The sequence below is a fragment of the Symphalangus syndactylus genome, chromosome 23, assembly GCF_028878055.3.
Source record: "Symphalangus syndactylus isolate Jambi chromosome 23, NHGRI_mSymSyn1-v2.1_pri, whole genome shotgun sequence".
NCBI lineage: Eukaryota > Metazoa > Chordata > Mammalia > Primates > Hylobatidae > Symphalangus > Symphalangus syndactylus.
The window spans coordinates 44570245-44586485 of NC_072445.2; the positions used below are offsets into that span (position 1 = coordinate 44570245).

The 16241-nt window shown below is 42.6% G+C and overlaps 2 protein-coding genes and 1 non-coding gene across 3 annotated transcripts in view; 1 reads left to right on the forward strand and 2 right to left on the reverse strand.

Annotated features, from left to right (window-relative positions):
• The window catches only part of LOC129473584 (histone H3.3 type 1), a 44127-nt gene extending 32402 nt beyond the window's left edge, over positions 1-11725 (forward strand). The window contains 3 exon segments of the mRNA XM_055264231.2: positions 2851-3428; positions 4888-5017; positions 7134-11725. Coding sequence (XP_055120206.2) covers positions 2851-3164 — 314 coding nt within the window. The 3' untranslated portion in view covers positions 3165-3428; positions 4888-5017; positions 7134-11725.
• TRNAM-CAU (transfer RNA methionine (anticodon CAU)) lies at positions 1787-1858 on the reverse strand. The gene has a single exon. It is a non-coding gene; the product is annotated as a tRNA-Met (tRNA).
• Positions 8642-16138, reverse strand: LOC129473579 (histone H2B type 1-C/E/F/G/I). The gene is made up of 2 exons (XM_055264225.2): positions 15488-16138; positions 8642-9265 (listed from the first exon to the last, which is right to left on the reverse strand). The coding sequence occupies exon 1, from the start codon at positions 15963-15965 to the stop codon at positions 15585-15587; it is 381 nt and encodes a 126-aa protein (XP_055120200.1). The 5' UTR covers positions 15966-16138; the 3' UTR covers positions 8642-9265; positions 15488-15584.
• Between the last annotated feature and the right edge of the window lie 103 nt (positions 16139-16241).

Genomic DNA, 16241 nt, shown 5'->3' on the forward strand with positions numbered 1-16241 from the left:
GAGGCTATATGAGCAAACAGCAAACTGTTCTCATGAAAGCAGGATGTTGGCAAACTGACAAGTGCATCTGCCACCAGAAGGAATGCTGAGGGCAATCACGTCCCAGGCACCGTGTTCCTTAAGGTTATCTATAGGAACATCTGGAGTCTGTTGAACAAAGAAAGCAATCATGTGAGCCTGTGATAAATCCAGTAGCTGACGGACAGTTACCTCTTCCTCCCTGTTCACTCTACCTAATAAATACCAAGGGCTGTAGAAGCTCAGGGCCCTTGTTCTCCAGAAGCTAGGAGACCCCCACCCCTTCTTTTAAACAAATCCTTTTGTCTTTGTCTTCATTTATGCATTCATCCTCCTTCATTCAGTCCTATAGTAACAGCCACATTCACCTGTGTATATATATATATATTTTTCTGCTTTTCTTGCATTGTATCCTGTGCTATAATGAATCTTTTTTGTTTTTATTTTTAAAACATGTCCTTTAACCCAAACAAAAAATGGTCAATAGATATAATAAATCTTAACTGAGAGTATGGTGAGTCATGTGATTACTTCCGGTGAATTACTGAATTAGTGGGTGGTCATGGGATTACAAGCACTATTTTCCTTATTCCCAGTGCACTTGGTGTACAATCCTTTCACAGAACTACTGTATTGCACTCTACATATTTACTTGCTTAAAAGCATATGGACCAGGCGCGGTGGCTCAAGCCTGTATCCCAGCAGTTTGGGAGGCCGAGGCCGGCGGATTGCCTGAGGTTAGGAGTTCAAGACTAGCTTGGCCAACATGGTAAAACCCTGTCTTTATTAAAAATACAAAAATTAGCTGAGTGTGATGGCAGGCACCTGTAATCCCAGCTACTTGGGAGGCTGAGGCAGGAGAATCTCTTGAGTCCAGGAGGTGGAGGTTGCAATGAGCCAAGATTACGCCACTGCACTCCAGCCTGGGCAACAAGAGCGAGACTCCATCTCAAAAACAAACAAACAAAAAACAAAAAACAAAAACAACAAAAGCATATCTAGACTGTAGACTACTTAAGGTTGTTTTTTTTTTCCCTTAGTTCCTAATACAGTATGTAACACATAAATACCTGAATAGGAATCCTTTCTGAGAGAGAGAAGCATAAAACAGTCCACACATATGTTTAAAAACTAAGCACAGCAAATAGTTCTATTTGAGATATTAAAGGACGGTAGAGAGTAGACACATTTACCAGTAGGGTCCGTAAAAATGTTTTTCTCAGGTCAGAGTTCAATCAGTGCTATGAAGACTCCATACCCACCTCAAAATGCAACTCATTTTCCGAGATTAAGATCCTCGTAGGTGCAAAGAATCTGTGTGGGGATTTAGGGATTCCTAGTCAATTGCCTTAACTACTTAGCAAATAGTGCTTTCTGAATTATGTATCAAAAGATATAAAACTCCATTCCTGGGCTCCCACCCCGCCCTTGGCACTCAGTTTATGGAAGCATTCTCTTTGCTTGGCAGGTTAACTTAACAACTGTCATAACTGGCTGCAATAGTGGCATAGCCACTTTGGCAACAAGATGAATTTGCTTTGTTCAGAGATGAAATATTGATTAATGACACTTGGGTGTCTATGAAAATCAAAATTGTACATGCAGAGATTGTAGTTTCACATTATTTCCAGGAAATGCTTGTAATTCTGGAAATAAAAAAAAAACTCGGCTTCATTTTGTTTTCTTCCGTTGTTTAACCTAAAAAACTGTAACTTAAAAAAAAAGGGATCCTCAGGAAAATAGACAGGGGAAAAAAAAGAGAACAGATTAGCAGAGGATGGTTTCGATCCATCGACCTCTGGGTTATGGGCCCAGCACGCTTCCGCTGCGCCACTCTGCTGCTTCGTCGAAAAGGTTGTCTCACAGTACTCTTAACGACTTACAGGCGATGCGTTCAGAAAAAGCCTACGAGCAGTTGCCTACTTAATACTTTGGCTACCACAGCTTGCCAGCTCACTTTGGAAAAAGGCATCTACCAGAATCAAACAGAAAACAAAACTAGGGATAGAAAAGTAAGTATCAGTACACTAGTGGGCCAGGCGCAGTAGCTCACGCCTGTAGTCACTGCACTTTGGAAGATCAAGGCAGGCAACATAGTGAGACCCTCTCTCAATAAAATAAAAAAGGGAAAAAAAAAACCCCACCCGAAACCTACACACTGGGTGCAGTTAGATATTTAAATGACAATTACAAATTTTAATAAGCAGAGAAAGAAGAGAACAAACTGGGAATAGAATCAGGCCTCCGCGCGGAGGGCGATAATTCTACCACGAATCACGAACTACCATGCCTTCGCCATCGGGAAGAAAACCCTTTCAGTTATGTTTCCCTTGGCTTGGTGATGGAGAGGGTGAAATCTTGCAGTTTTCAAACACTTCCGAAGGGGGGTTTCAGTCCGCATGTGCTTTACAGCAGGCAGCAGAAATGCCAGTCACTGTGACCTTGGGGACAAACTACTCCTCAGGCTTCCGGTCTTGTGGACCGAGGCTCCTCTCCAATCGTCCTAAAGCAACTGAAGCAACAATTGACAATAATTTAAACATGTTAATTTCTTTAATTTGATTTGGTTGTTAAAACAGCCTTAAAAACTCCTATTCCTATTTCCCAGCAATTGCGAGAGACGCCTCCGCGGAGCGGGCGCTCAGATGCCAAAGGCTGGAGTCGTTGGTGACGTCATCCAGATTTGGGCTATGTAGGGTGGGGCCGAGAAGCAGGACCAAAGTTCCCGTATGCGCGCTTTCAGTTTTCAATTAGGTCCGAATTCTCTGCATATAAAGGCGTTGCTTTGCTTTAGCGTTTAGGTTTTTTAAACTGCTTTGGGGAGGTGGTTAGTTATGTCTGGCCGTGGTAAGGGTGGAAAAGGTTTGGGTAAGGGAGGCGCCAAGCGTCACCGCAAGGTTTTGCGCGACAATATTCAGGGCATCACTAAACCAGCTATCCGGCGCCTTGCTCGTCGCGGCGGTGTCAAGCGAATTTCTGGCCTTATCTATGAGGAGACTCGCGGCGTTCTGAAGGTGTTCCTGGAGAACGTGATTCGTGACGCTGTCACTTACACAGAGCACGCCAAACGCAAGACTGTGACAGCAATGGATGTGGTTTACGCGCTGAAGCGACAGGGGCGCACTCTTTACGGCTTTGGTGGCTAAGGCTCCTTCTTGCTCCACTCCATTTTCAACCAAAGGCCCTTTTCAGGGCCGCCCACTTTTTTCGTAAAAGAGCGGACATCTTGTTATCCTGCTTTGTTCCAGGTTTTTGCTGTGTAGTTACTGTGTACGTGCGTTGTTTTCATTTTCAACCACAGGCCCTTTTCAGGGCCGCCCACTTTTTTCGTAAAAGAGCGGACATCTTGTTATCCTGCTTTGTTCCAGGTTTTTGCTGAGTAGTTACGGTGCACGTGTGTTGATTTGCAGGTAATGTTTAACTACTCATAGTTAATTTCGCATGTTTAGGATTTGGGCATAAAGTACTTAAAGCTACTGTTTACTGCTTGTGGGTAGTTGGTATGTGGAATATGTTTAGTTTTTTGTGACACCTTAACACATTAGGTATCAGTGAGTAAGCTGGGTTGGCACAGTTTATAATTCCCGTGGGCCTTCCCCTTTCAGTTTAAGCTTGAAGTGTTCGTAAGGTTCTCAAGGACTACAGAAGTTGGAAACGGAGAGACCGCAAGTTACCCTTTTCAAAATGGCGGGAAGGGCTAAGAACAAAGAAAGCTCGTACCCAGGCGGCGGGCCTTAAACAGGCGAATCCGTGAGCGCAACACATCTGCCTAAGTAGGATCGCAGACCTAAGTCCAGGCGGCGTGCACGCTGCTGATTTTGTCTTGGTGACAAAACTTTGGTCAACAAAAGGCAATGTGGGGTATAAATGTTTACTCGAGAGCTTGCAAGTATTGTTTCCAATAGACCTAAAATGTGTTTCTGAATATTACGAAAACATTAAAAGGTAGGTAGAGTATCGCTTAGCGAGCAATATAGAAACATCACTATAACTTTTTTTGTTGTTGTTGAGACGGAGTTTTGCTCTTTCATCCAGGCTGGAGTGCAGTGGCGCGATTTCGGCTCACCGCAACCTCCGCCTTACGGTTTCAAGCGATTCTCCTGCCTCAGCCTCCTGAATAGCTGGTATTACAGCCGCCCGCCTAATTTTTGTGTTTTTAGTAGAGATGGGGTTTCACCATGTTGGCCAGGCTGGTCTCGAACTCCTGATCTCGTGATCCGCCCGCCTCGACCTCCCAAAAGTGTTGGGATTACAGGCATGAGGCACTGCGCCCGGCCACCAAAACTTAAATTCTTTTTTTTTTTTTTTTGAGACGGAGTCTCGCTCTGTCGCCCAGGCTGGAGTGCAGTGGCGCAATCTGGGCTCACTGCAAGCTCCGCCTCCCGGGTTCACGCCATTCTCCTGCCTCAGCCTCTCCGAGTAGCTGGGACTATAGGCGCCCGCCACCACGCCCGGCTAATTTTTTGTATTTTTAGTAGAGACGGAGTTTCACCGTGGTCTCGATCTCCTGACCTCGTGATCCGCCCGCCTCGGCCTCCCAAAGTGCTGGGATTACAAGCGTGAGCCACCGCGCCCGGCAAAACTTAAATTCTTAACCAGCAATGATCGCCTTTTGAAAAAGTATACATTCAGGTGTCAGGACAATGATTTGCTAGAGACCAAACCTGTAGGAGATTTCGATTGGCTTTTTTTTTTTTTCCTTTTTTGAGGCGGAGTCTCACTCTGTCGCCATGCTGGAGTGAAGTGGCGTGATCTCGGCTCACTGGAACTTCTGCCTCCCGGGTTCAAGCGATTCTACTGCCTCAGCCTCCCAAGTGACTACAGGCTCGCGCCACCACGCCCAGCTAATTTTTGTATTTTTTCGTATAGGTGGGGTTTCACCATGTTGGCCAGGATGGTTTCCGTCTCTTGAGCTCCTGATCCGCCCGCCTCAGCTTCCCAAAGTGTTGGGATTACAGGTGTGAGCCACTGCGCCCGGCCTGGATTGGCTTTTCTAATGGTATCATTTTCCTTGGCTTCTATACTCTGTCCTGAGCAGAAGTGACTTTTATATACTTAGTTGAAATCAGGTTAATATGCTTGTCAGGAACAGTTTATATGTACATACTGGTGCACCACATCAGAGACACATATATGGTTTATCTACGTTGAAGAGAATAGGACAATTGCTGATTTAGGATGATAGTTCCATTGTAAAATCAGATTTTTCCTCTTTGTGGTCAGCAAGCAAATTATAGGGTTATAACTTTGAAATCGAGAAATCAATGGAGTTACTTTGAGTTTCATCTTTTTTTAAAGATATGGACTTGTTCATTAATATGAAAAGAACGATGTTATCGGAGCTAAGGCACTGGTTTGTATGAGGATAGAAATTTAACAACAACAAAAATTGAGCAAGTAACGTATGCCAGGTACTGTTCATGGCTCTGAGAATTATAGGAGTGAATGACAGTGAACAAAACAGTATTTTCTGTATGCATGGAGTCTGTTGGGTGTGCGTTCACACACAAAGTAAGTGAAACTGTATCAGATGGTGCTAAGTGCTATCACTGAAACAGGCTAAAGACGTGTGGAGGGAGGAGGTGATGTTTAATTAATTATTTTTTTGAGATAGGGTCTTGCTCTGTTGCTCAGGCTGCAGTGCAGTGGCGCGATCTCGGCACATTCCACCACCACCTCGCTTAGGTTCGAGCAATTCTAGTGTCTCAGCCTCCTGAGTAGCTGGGATTACAAGCATGCGCCACCACACCGAGCTAATTTTTGTATTTTTAGTACATATGGGATTAGGCTGGTCCTGAATTCCTGCCTCATGTGATCCGCCCACCTCGGCCTCCCAAAGTGCTAGGATTACAGGTGTGAGCCACCGCGCCCAGTCGAGAAGGTGATAATTCTTTACTGATAGAGCTATGGTTGCAGAAAAAAAGACGAGAGAATATTCCAAGTAGAAGGCAAAGTAGCAAAGCCTGGAGATAGCAGAGAGTTATTGTGTCGGGGCAAAAGGGCAAAAGGGGTGCAGAGGAACGGAGATGAGGTCTGAAAGGCAAGTGGAGGTGAGCAGTTTCTATATGGCCGGTCTAACTACTTTGGCTTTTATTCCTAGTGAGGTGGGAGCCACTCAGGGTTTTGAGCAGAGGACTGAGATTATCTGATTTATATTTTAGAATGAGCTGTCTGGATGCCTGATGAATAATAAACTGTGATGGAGCCTGGATAGGAGCAGAGACCAGTTAGGAGGGTACTAAAATAAAGGAGTTGAGATGGTAGTGGCTTGGACCAGTGTATTAGTGGTAGAGGCTGTGAAAAGTTGTTGGATTCTTTATTTATTTTGAAAGAAGGTTGATAGTTCGTTTCTGAGTCACTGAATGTGTAGAGTATGAGACAGAAAATTTATGGATGATTCCAGTGATTTCATTGACAGCAACTGAAATGGAGGTATCAATTGCTAAAACGGGGAAGAATACTGAAGGAACAAGTTTTGGAAAGAATTCCGTGTCTTAGTTTTGGACATCCAGAGAGAGTGTGAGATGCTTATTACACATATCTAAGAGGAAGATACGAAGTAAGCAGTTTGATATATAAATCTGGAGTTCAGAAAAGAGGTCTGGGCTGGAAACATACATTGAGTTTTTACTCCCATGAGAGTAAAAAAGCCAGAAGGTGAAATGATATCTGTTAGGAAAAGAGGATTGATAATGAAGAGAAGCAGTGCAAGGACTGGGCCCTGGGTTAGAGAAGTAAGGAATGTTTGCTTTGTACATAGGACATCTGGATTCCTAACTTACAGTTTTACAAGTGCTTTCTTTAGTAATTCTGTTTCTGTAATTTTTGGAACAAACAGAAAAAGTTATCCCTATTTTACAAATGCAGAAAAATGCCCTTGGTAATAAGGGTATGCAATAATATTGCAATTTTCATTCAAATAACCTATTAAAGTTAGAGCCATGAAGGGGTTACTTTGGAGACCCAGTGATAGATATTCACACCTTTTTCAAAATGTGCCCACTTTCCCCATACATTTTGCTTGCAATTCCAGGAGTTCTCAGGCCTTCTGAAACGTATTTGTGGATCTCAGCTTGATAGCTCTGTATTTGATGCTGCCTTTTTTCTTCCCTTAGTTCTGTGGCTCCTGATGGATCTGAGAAGATGGACGTGGAGGATGAAAATCTGTCTGATTATTTTGAACTGATGTTTGTTGCTATGGAGATGCTGCCTATATGTTGATGTTGCGGACGTTAAGTCACTAGCCCACAGCCTTGTAGTCCATACTCAGAGACCCTGCTACTTACTTGACATCTCAACTTGAAAGTCCAATTAATATGCACTTCAAACTTTAATAGGCTTCAAACAGAATTTCTTTCATTATCTCTGCAAAACAGCTTCTCCCATCATCTTGAAATTAGTGAATGGCATTTTACTGTTTTAGTTGGAGTCATTTCTGTGGTTTTCTTTCACATCCTGCATAACAATCCATCAGTAAGTTCTATGAGCTCTTCTTTGAAAACAAGCAGAATCCAACTGTTTCTCATTCCCACTTCTGCTCTGGTCAAGCCACTGCCAACGCTCACCTTTATTGTTGTAGCACCCTCATTGCCTAGTTTTGTCCCACAGATTTCCAATAAAGGGTGAATAAAATCAGGTCACTCTTCTTCTGAAAACCCTCCAATTACTCTCATTTCGCTAAAAACAAAACCCAAAGTCCTTTCAGTACCTTGCAAGGCCCCACTCTCTGGCTCTTGTTATCTCTTTGGCCTCAAATCCCACTACTCCTTTCCTTCCTCGCCCAGCTCCGCTAGCCTCTCAAACTTGCTGTAAGTATATATCTCTTTCAGGGACTATATATTGACATTTCCCTTTGTGTGGGCAACTCAGCTTCTAGATTTAAGTGTTGCTGCCTCACTTCTTTCAAATAACACCCTCTGTGTGAGGCTGGTTGTGACCCCATTGGCATTACAATCCCGCTCCCTTCTCCACGGCCTTCCCACTATATTTTTCCCTGCTCCTAAGGATCCTGCAGTCTATTTGGAGAGTGAAAACATATGGTTATGAAAAGGAAAGCAGGCATAGAATATTATATGGAATGTCAGATGAATGTAATTCAAGTCAATATCAGAAGTGATAGTTCCTGGCTTGGTGCCAGATGTTGGAGGCCTGTTAGGCCAATGACAGGAATATAGACTTTATTCTGGACAGCAGGGAACCATACAAAATCTCTCCTCCCTGCTTTGGTTCTGATTATGTCACAATTCTAGCATCTTTCACGAAACTAGTTCTTGCACTGAGCATATTAGACTCAAATTATGTGTTTATCTTAATAAGTGCCTAGATGAATATAAATAAAATGAATATAAATCTAAATTTACAATTGATAAAATGAAATACTTTAGTGTACATGTTAGGTTATGTCCTCCTGGCAGAAAAGGAAGATACTTCAAGAACTATCCTTTACACAGCAAGTCTTGTATATTAGCAGTGATTTTTGTAAAGTGCCTGGTCTTTTGAGCATGTATAGACTTTCAGAGTATAAGGGGAGATTGCCTTTTGTATAACCAAATTTCTAATACCAGCAATAGTTATGGAGGTTCTGTATTTTTATGGAAGGTGAGATGACTTTTCCATGAATACATTTGTTCATTATTGTTTCTTTATTTGCTTTAAAATTTATAATTCTAGATACATATAAAAGAATGTAGGCTGGGTGCAGTGGCTCACGCCTGTAATCCCAGCACTTTGGGAGGTCAAGGTGGGTGGATCACGAGGTTAGGAGATCGAGACCATGGTGAAACCCCGTCTCTACTAAAAATACAAAAAATTAGCCGGACACGGTGGCGGGTGCCCGTAGTCCCAGCTACTCGGGAGGCTGAGGCAGGAGAATGGTGTGAAACTGGGAGGCGGAGCTTGCAGTGAGCTGAGATTGCACCACTGCACTCCAGCTTGGGTGACAGCGAGATTCCGTCTCAAAAAAAAATGTAAAGCCAGGTGCTGTAGCGCATGTCTGTAATGCTGGCACTCTGGGAGGCTGAAGCAGGTGGATCACCTGAGGTTAGGAGTTCGGGACCAGCTTAGCCAACATAGTGAAACCCCATCTCTACCAAAAATAGGAAAATTCGCCGGGCAGGGTGGTGTGTGCCTGTAGTCCCAGGTACTCTGGAGGCTGAGGTGGGAGAATTGCTTGAACCCAGGAAGTGGAGGTTGCAGTGAACCGAGATTGCGACTACACTCTAGCCTGGGTGACAGAGCAAGTCTCCGTCTGAAAAAAAAAAGAAAAAAAGTATTAAATCCATATACAAGTTATAAAGGATATATAAAGGATATATAAAGGATAATATGATAACCATGCTTGAACCCAGTTGCCAACCAGATATAAAAAATATGACAAATAACAACTTTGACCTCATCTCTCATCCTCCCACTACTTCCCCTGGAGGTAACTATTGCCTTGAAATGTTGCTGGCTTGGCATTAAAATTCCTTATGATTTTCTGGTCCTTACAGTAATACTGCAAGTTTTGCTTAACTTTCCCATTTGATCCTCTTTGAGGTCACTCATGCATTATTTTATAAACAAGAACATATACTTAGAGTCACATGGATTATTAAGTGGTTCACTAATCTTACTCTATTCTTTCCTTTAATGCTAGGATACTTTTCTCTTGCCTTGTTTTTCAATTTCCTTAGGAATTGTATCTTAAAATTATCCTATTAATTTTTTATATGCCAAACCTAGAATAATACTGTGTACATAGTTGGTGTTCAATAATTATTTGTTCAATTAATTTTTTTTCTGCAAATATGGAGGCAGTAGAAAAAAGAAAAAAATTACTTTTATTTTTCTTAACACAGGACAGGGAAACTTGGAAAAGGAAAGGGCTTAATGGAGAACTTCCTTTTTCTTAACCACACTACTGGGAGTTTTAGAGACAGCCAAATAAAGAAAGTTCTCTCCAGAGGAGCTGATCCTTTCATCCCAAAGAATGCAACAGAATTGTTTACATTTTGGCATTGAGCCTTCTAGTCAGGTTTTTTTCCTGTAACCAACTATACTACACATGTATATGATATATTAATATAAATGAGAATATATGATTTGGCACCTTTCCCAAAGTACTATCCTTCAAGCATATTTTATGTTTTTTTTTTGACATTAGTTTTAATAGCTGCACAGTATTTCATTATGCATAAACCATTTTTGTCTTTTTTCTTCTTTTAAGACAGGGTCTCTCTCTGTCGCTCAGGCTGGAGTGCCGTAACGGGATCATGGCTCACTGCAACCTCTGCCTCCCTGGCTAAAGTGATCCTCCTACCTCAGTCTCCTGAGTAGCTGGGACTACAGGTGCACACCACCACACCGGAGTAATTTTTGTGTTTTCTGTAGAGATGGGGTTTAACCATGTTGCCCAGGCTGTCTCAAATTCTTGGGCTCAAGTGATCTGCCTACCATGGCCTCCCAAAGTGCTGGGATTATAGGCATGAGCTACTGTGCTGGGTCTGATAAAACCTATTTTTAGTGAAACTCCTGCTCTTCAACATTTGTCTTTCCAATTTTTAGCCACAATTAACAAAAATATGATGTTAAAATAGAATCAATAGAATAGGATTTTGTATATTATTAAATATATGATGAAAATGAATGGTGGTAATCTAGGATGAGGACCAAATTTCAAACTTGGATAAGCAGAGCTATGAGGATAATGAGGCCAGTCTTGGTCCTGCTGGGTTTGAGCCACCTGTGGAATACTTAGTTCATACAGTATTTGGAAGACTAATTACTGCACTTCTTGTTATAGACTGATTTACCCTCCTCCCTGCTGCATATGTTGAAGTCCTTCAAAATATGACTGCATTTAGAGTTAGGGTCGTTAAACATATAAAATGAAGTTATTGAGGTGGGTCTGAATCCAATCTGACTGGTGTCCTTATAAGTAAAGAAGACTGGACACACACACAGAGAAAAGATAATGTGAAGACACAGGGAGAAGACAGTTATCGACACACCATGGAGAGAGACCTCAGAAGAAATCAACCCTGCTCACAGGGTTAATCTTGAGTTGTAGCCTCCAGAATTGTGAAAAAATAAATGTTTAAGCCACTCAGTCTGTGGTACTTTGTTATGGCAGCCCTAGCAAACGAATACACATCTCAAACATTTTCATTCTGGGATTATTTTTCTCTGCATTTTTTTCAGTGTTATGTCTGTTTCTCTACCCTAGAAAGACAGACATACAGAACACAGATGCCCGCCCACACCTACTGTGTGCTGTAGGGAAGAAAAAACTTTCCCTTCTACCCATCTGAAATTCATTGGCTGGGGCCCTGTAACAAAAGACAGATTAACGAGAGAAAAGCATATACAGTTGATATGGTTTGGATCTGTGTTCCCACCCAAATCTCATGTTCAGTTGCAATCCCCAGTGTTGGAGGTGGGGTCTGGTTGGAGGTCATTGGACCACAGGGGTGGTTTCTCAAGGTTTAATACCACCCCGTTGGAGCTGTTGGGATAGTGAGTTTTGTGATCTGGTTGTTTAAAAGGGTATGGTACCTCCACCTTCTCTCCCTCTTGCTTCTGCACCACCATGTAAGATACCTTGCTTCCCATTTGCCTTCCGCCATGAGTAAAATCTCCCTGAGGTATCCCCAGAAGCAGAAGCTGTTATGCTTCCTGTACAGCCTGAGGTTTTATGAGCCAATTAAACCTCTTCTCTTTATAATTACCCAGTCTCAGTTATTTCTTTATAGCAGTGTGAGAATGGACTAATACAACATTTATTTAAATTTCACATGACATGGGAGCCTTCGTAAGGAAATGAAGACCTGGAGAAGGGGTAAACCTGAGTGTTTGTACACTAGGTTTGATGAAGAGTGGAGAGTCATGCAGAAATATAATAGGACAAAAAGAAGACTGAGCTAAGGGTAAAACAAACCTAGCAAGGTCTTTTTGTTCAGATTTCTCTCAGAATCTCTAGGACTCATATGAGGGTCCTATGACCTGCTTCTAGGGGAGAAGAGTTGGGAAAAATCAGAGAGACCTTCCTGCCCACGATGCTTCTCATATTCTTTCACCTTAAAATATTCAGTGTGTCAAGGGGCCATATTTTGAGATAGTATGTTCTGAATGCCATCGAGATATACATTGCTGAGGGTAGATCGGAGATAGTAACTTCTTGGTTATTTTCAGAAGTTATTTACCGCAGGAGTGACAAATACAATGGTAGCAGCGACTCAAATCAGAGCCTAAAAATGATGTTACTTCTCTAGTGGTGAGGTGGTGTTCTTCAGCTTTTCAGGCCAGGAATTTACACCAATCAGTTTCCTTTGAAGTGACCTATGTCTCAGGGATACAATGGATTCAGGAAAGTGTGGCCCTCATTAGCCAGCCAATTTCTTATGTTCCAATTAAAGAACATACTTATCAAGGTGCAGAAGTTCATCTGAAAACAGGGCTGTGATTTGGAGGTATATGAGGGAAAGCTAGTCAACAAATGGATGGAAAATAAATGTAGCAAGGTTAGCAAAGTTAATAGGAAACTTGGGGAAAAAAGGAGTAAAAAGGTACTAAGCAATTCTTATGTGAATTTCTAGGTTTCTTTCCTTACAACTAAACACATCTGACCATTAAATGAGGCACCCCTAGTTCTAGTGAGGGCATGAGACGGTCCCTGGAAAATATGAGATATGTTGCTTGAATTGGCAAGCAATGATAGGGAAATCAAACAGCCACAGGCAGTAGGATGTCTTCAGAATACTTCAGAGGAAAGCAATGGCTTTAAAGAGGGGATTGAACTGTTCAAAAAGTATTATTTACACTGCCAGACAAAGAAGCCCATTTCACATCAAATGCTAATTATTCTAGGCCTCAGGACTCTGGGCTTTAAATGTGGGCAGGAGCAAAGGCACCTTCACTATCACTTCAACCAGAGGCTTAGCCATAGCTAATATTTAGGGGGTCATTCTCTGTGCAGACACGGTCCTAAGTGCTTTAGCTGTGTTCTTTGATTCATCACTCCAGCAATGTCATGCAGTAGTTACTAATTGTTACTCCTGTTTGGAATAAACAGATAAGGAAGTGCTTACAAAAGAATTAGATAAATTGCCCAAACTTAGGATTGAAACAATCAATCAGGACTATATCACTTCCTGAGTGATGTCCCCCTTAATCCATGCTTGAATATTTCATGAATATATAATTTAAAATGTATTTAAAATTAGCTTTGGGGAGCAAGAAATGAATGCCTTAGTTATATTTGGGGCTTAGAGAATTTTCTTCACAAATTCCATTAGAAATTTACTTTGAGACTAGCCTGGGCAACACAGTGGGACCCTGGCTCTACAAAAATCATAAAAAAAAAAAAAAATTAAGTGGGTGTGATGGTGCATGCCTGTAGTGCCAGCTCCTTGGGAGACAGGTGGGAGCACTAGCCAGGGAGGTTGAATGCAGTGAGCTGTGGTTGTGTCACTACACCTCAGTCTGGATGACAAAGTGAGACCCTGTCTCAAAACAAAAAATTAAAAACAAATTTTTGTCACTTAATGTTCACAGTAAGTTGCTATGTGGGTATTTGCAGATAATGACATGTAGGTAATAAATAGAAAATAAGATTTTAGAGCTCACATTTACACTGACAATGCCCATGGTTTCCCCACCAGAATACAGTGCTCAGAAAAGTTAAACTTGCTGCCAGGTGATCTTTAGGGCCCAAAGGTCACCATTAATATTATTTCATTTTTAAAAGGAACTTTTGCTGGTGTAAGGACTTTGCTGTGCAACAAAGAGTATGTGTATCTCCTGACCAGTTTTCTTTTATTACAACTGAGCCTAAATTTCCTGACTCCTATGACAGCAAGTAGGCTCCTGCTTGGGATGGTCTCTAACAAATAGTGGGAAGTAATCCTTAGAATCAGAATAGATTCAAATCTCAGTTTTATTTATGTGTAAGAGGCTAGTTACTTAACCTTAATTCTTGAGGTCATTCACCTGTAAAAGAGGAGATTCCATTTCACAGCTGACTGTAGGAAAAAAAAAATCAATGAATGAAATAATGCATTCTAAGGACTACCACACAAATATTAATTCCTTGTAACACTCCTCTCTTAAAATGAAATTTCAGGAAAGGAAGTAGCTGTGGACAAAGTCGTTCCAGAACACGGAGGAGGAGGTTTAGGGAGAACACAGTCCTTGGAGCCTTAAAAAGGCTTACAGATAAAAGCATCTGACTGTAGCACTGGGAATTTTCATTTCTTTGCTCCAACTTCAGGCTATCCTGTTGCCTGTTCTTTCTCTTAAACCTCAATGTTCAGCTAGGAAGATGGTAGAGTTCCTGATCTTGCCAAGAGGTAATATATATAGCTACGTGAAGTAATCCAATAATTATAAACTCAGTAAAATTTGTAGAGAAATCAATGGACTTGGAAGGGGGATATGAGAACGTCTGGTAGCGATCTGCCATGGTTTAGAAATGCAACCAATAGAGGTGATTTCCTCCATCATATGCCGCTCCAACCATTTGAAAGCTAACAACGAACTAAAAGACGAGTTTCGCTTTCTCAGACCTTATTTTAGCTTTAATACTACCCCAAACTTGATTTCCACCAGGTACTCCAAATCAAGGGCAATAGGATGATAAAGTGGCCGGGCGCGGTGGCTCACGCCTGTAATCTCAGCACTTTGGGAGGCCGAGGCGGGCGAATCACGAGGTCAGGAGATCGAGACCATCCTGGCTAACACGGTGAAACCCCGTCTCCACTAAAAATACAAAAAATTAGCCGGGCGTGGTGGCGGGCGCCTGTAGTCCCAGGTACTCGGGAGGCTGAGGCAGGAGAATGGCGTGAACCCGGGAGGTGGAGCTTGCAGTGAGCCGAGATGGTGCCACTGCATTCCAGCCTGGGTGAAGAGTGAGACTCCGTCTCAAATTAAAAAAAAAAAAAAAAAATAGGATGATAAAGTGAAACTAAAAACGAAAACAAAGTTTTAAGGTGGTGGTGTGCGGGGAGAAGAAAAGTGGAGATTAATCTAGAACACGATTTTTCCTTAGCTGCTGAGTGATATGTGTCATATAAAGCTGCATACGCGCTTACTCCTTGGTGACCCTTACAATCTGTAGGGGAAAAAACAACGAACCTGGATTTTTTTTAAAAGAGAAGTCTCGCTCTTATAACCCAGGTTTGAGTGCAACGGCTCGATCTGGGCTCACTGCAACCTTCGCCTCCTGGGTTCAAACGATTCTCCTACCTCTGCCTCCCAAGTAGCTGGGATTAAGTCGCCTGCCACTACTCCCGCCTAATTTTTGTATATTTTAGTAGTAGAAACGGGGTTTCACACCACGTTGGCAAGGCTGGTCTCGAACTCCTGACCTCTGGTGACCCGCCCGCCTCGGCCTCCCAAAGTGTTGGGATTACGGGCGTGAGCCACTGCGCCCGGCCGAACTTGGATGGTTCAGTAAACCCTTACTATCCCATGTGTTGCTTAGCCATCTTACCTTGCCAAGTCTGGAAAATTACAGATCTTTAAATGACAACATGGGTGGCTCTTAAAAGAGCCTTTGGATCTTTGGCGCTTTTACTCAGGTAACTAGTTTACTTGGAGCTGGTGTACTTGGTGACAGCCTTGGTGCCCTCCGACACCGCGTGTTTGGCCAGCTCCCCGGGCAGCAGCAGGCGCACAGCCGTTTGGATCTCCCTGGAAGTGATGGTCGAGCGCTTGTTGTAATGCGCCAGGCGGGAAGCCTCGCCTGCGATGCGCTCGAAAATGTCGTTGACGAAAGAGTTCATAATCCCCATAGCCTTGGACGAGATGCCGGTATCGGGGTGGACCTGCTTCAGCACCTTGTACACGTACACGGAATAGCTCTCCTTGCGGCTGCGCTTGCGCTTCTTGCCGTCCTTCTTCTGTGCCTTGGTCACCGCCTTCTTGGAGCCCTTCTTCGGGGCAGGAGCTGACTTAGCTGGTTCAGGCATGTCCGCGGCCGAAGTGATACCGTCAAATGACTACAGGAAAATGTTGGCGATCCCAAACGCCCTCATTATTTATTTCGTGTATATGCAAATGAGGCTTGCTGAGTTTCGGTTTCTGATTGGTTCTTTTAGTGTCTGAATATATGATAGGTCATTTCTCAACTCCTAAATCTCATTGGCTCTCCCAGAAGCTCAACCTTGCATAATTTGACCTTTCAACTACAATTATGTAAGTCAGAAGTGGTTTTTTTTTTTTTTTTACTTTTTTTAAATACCTCC

Coding starts and splice junctions, on each gene's coding strand:
- LOC129473579 (XM_055264225.2), bottom strand. CDS start 15,965: ATGCCTGAACCAGCTAAGTCAGCTCCTGCCCCGAAGAAGGGCTCCAAG.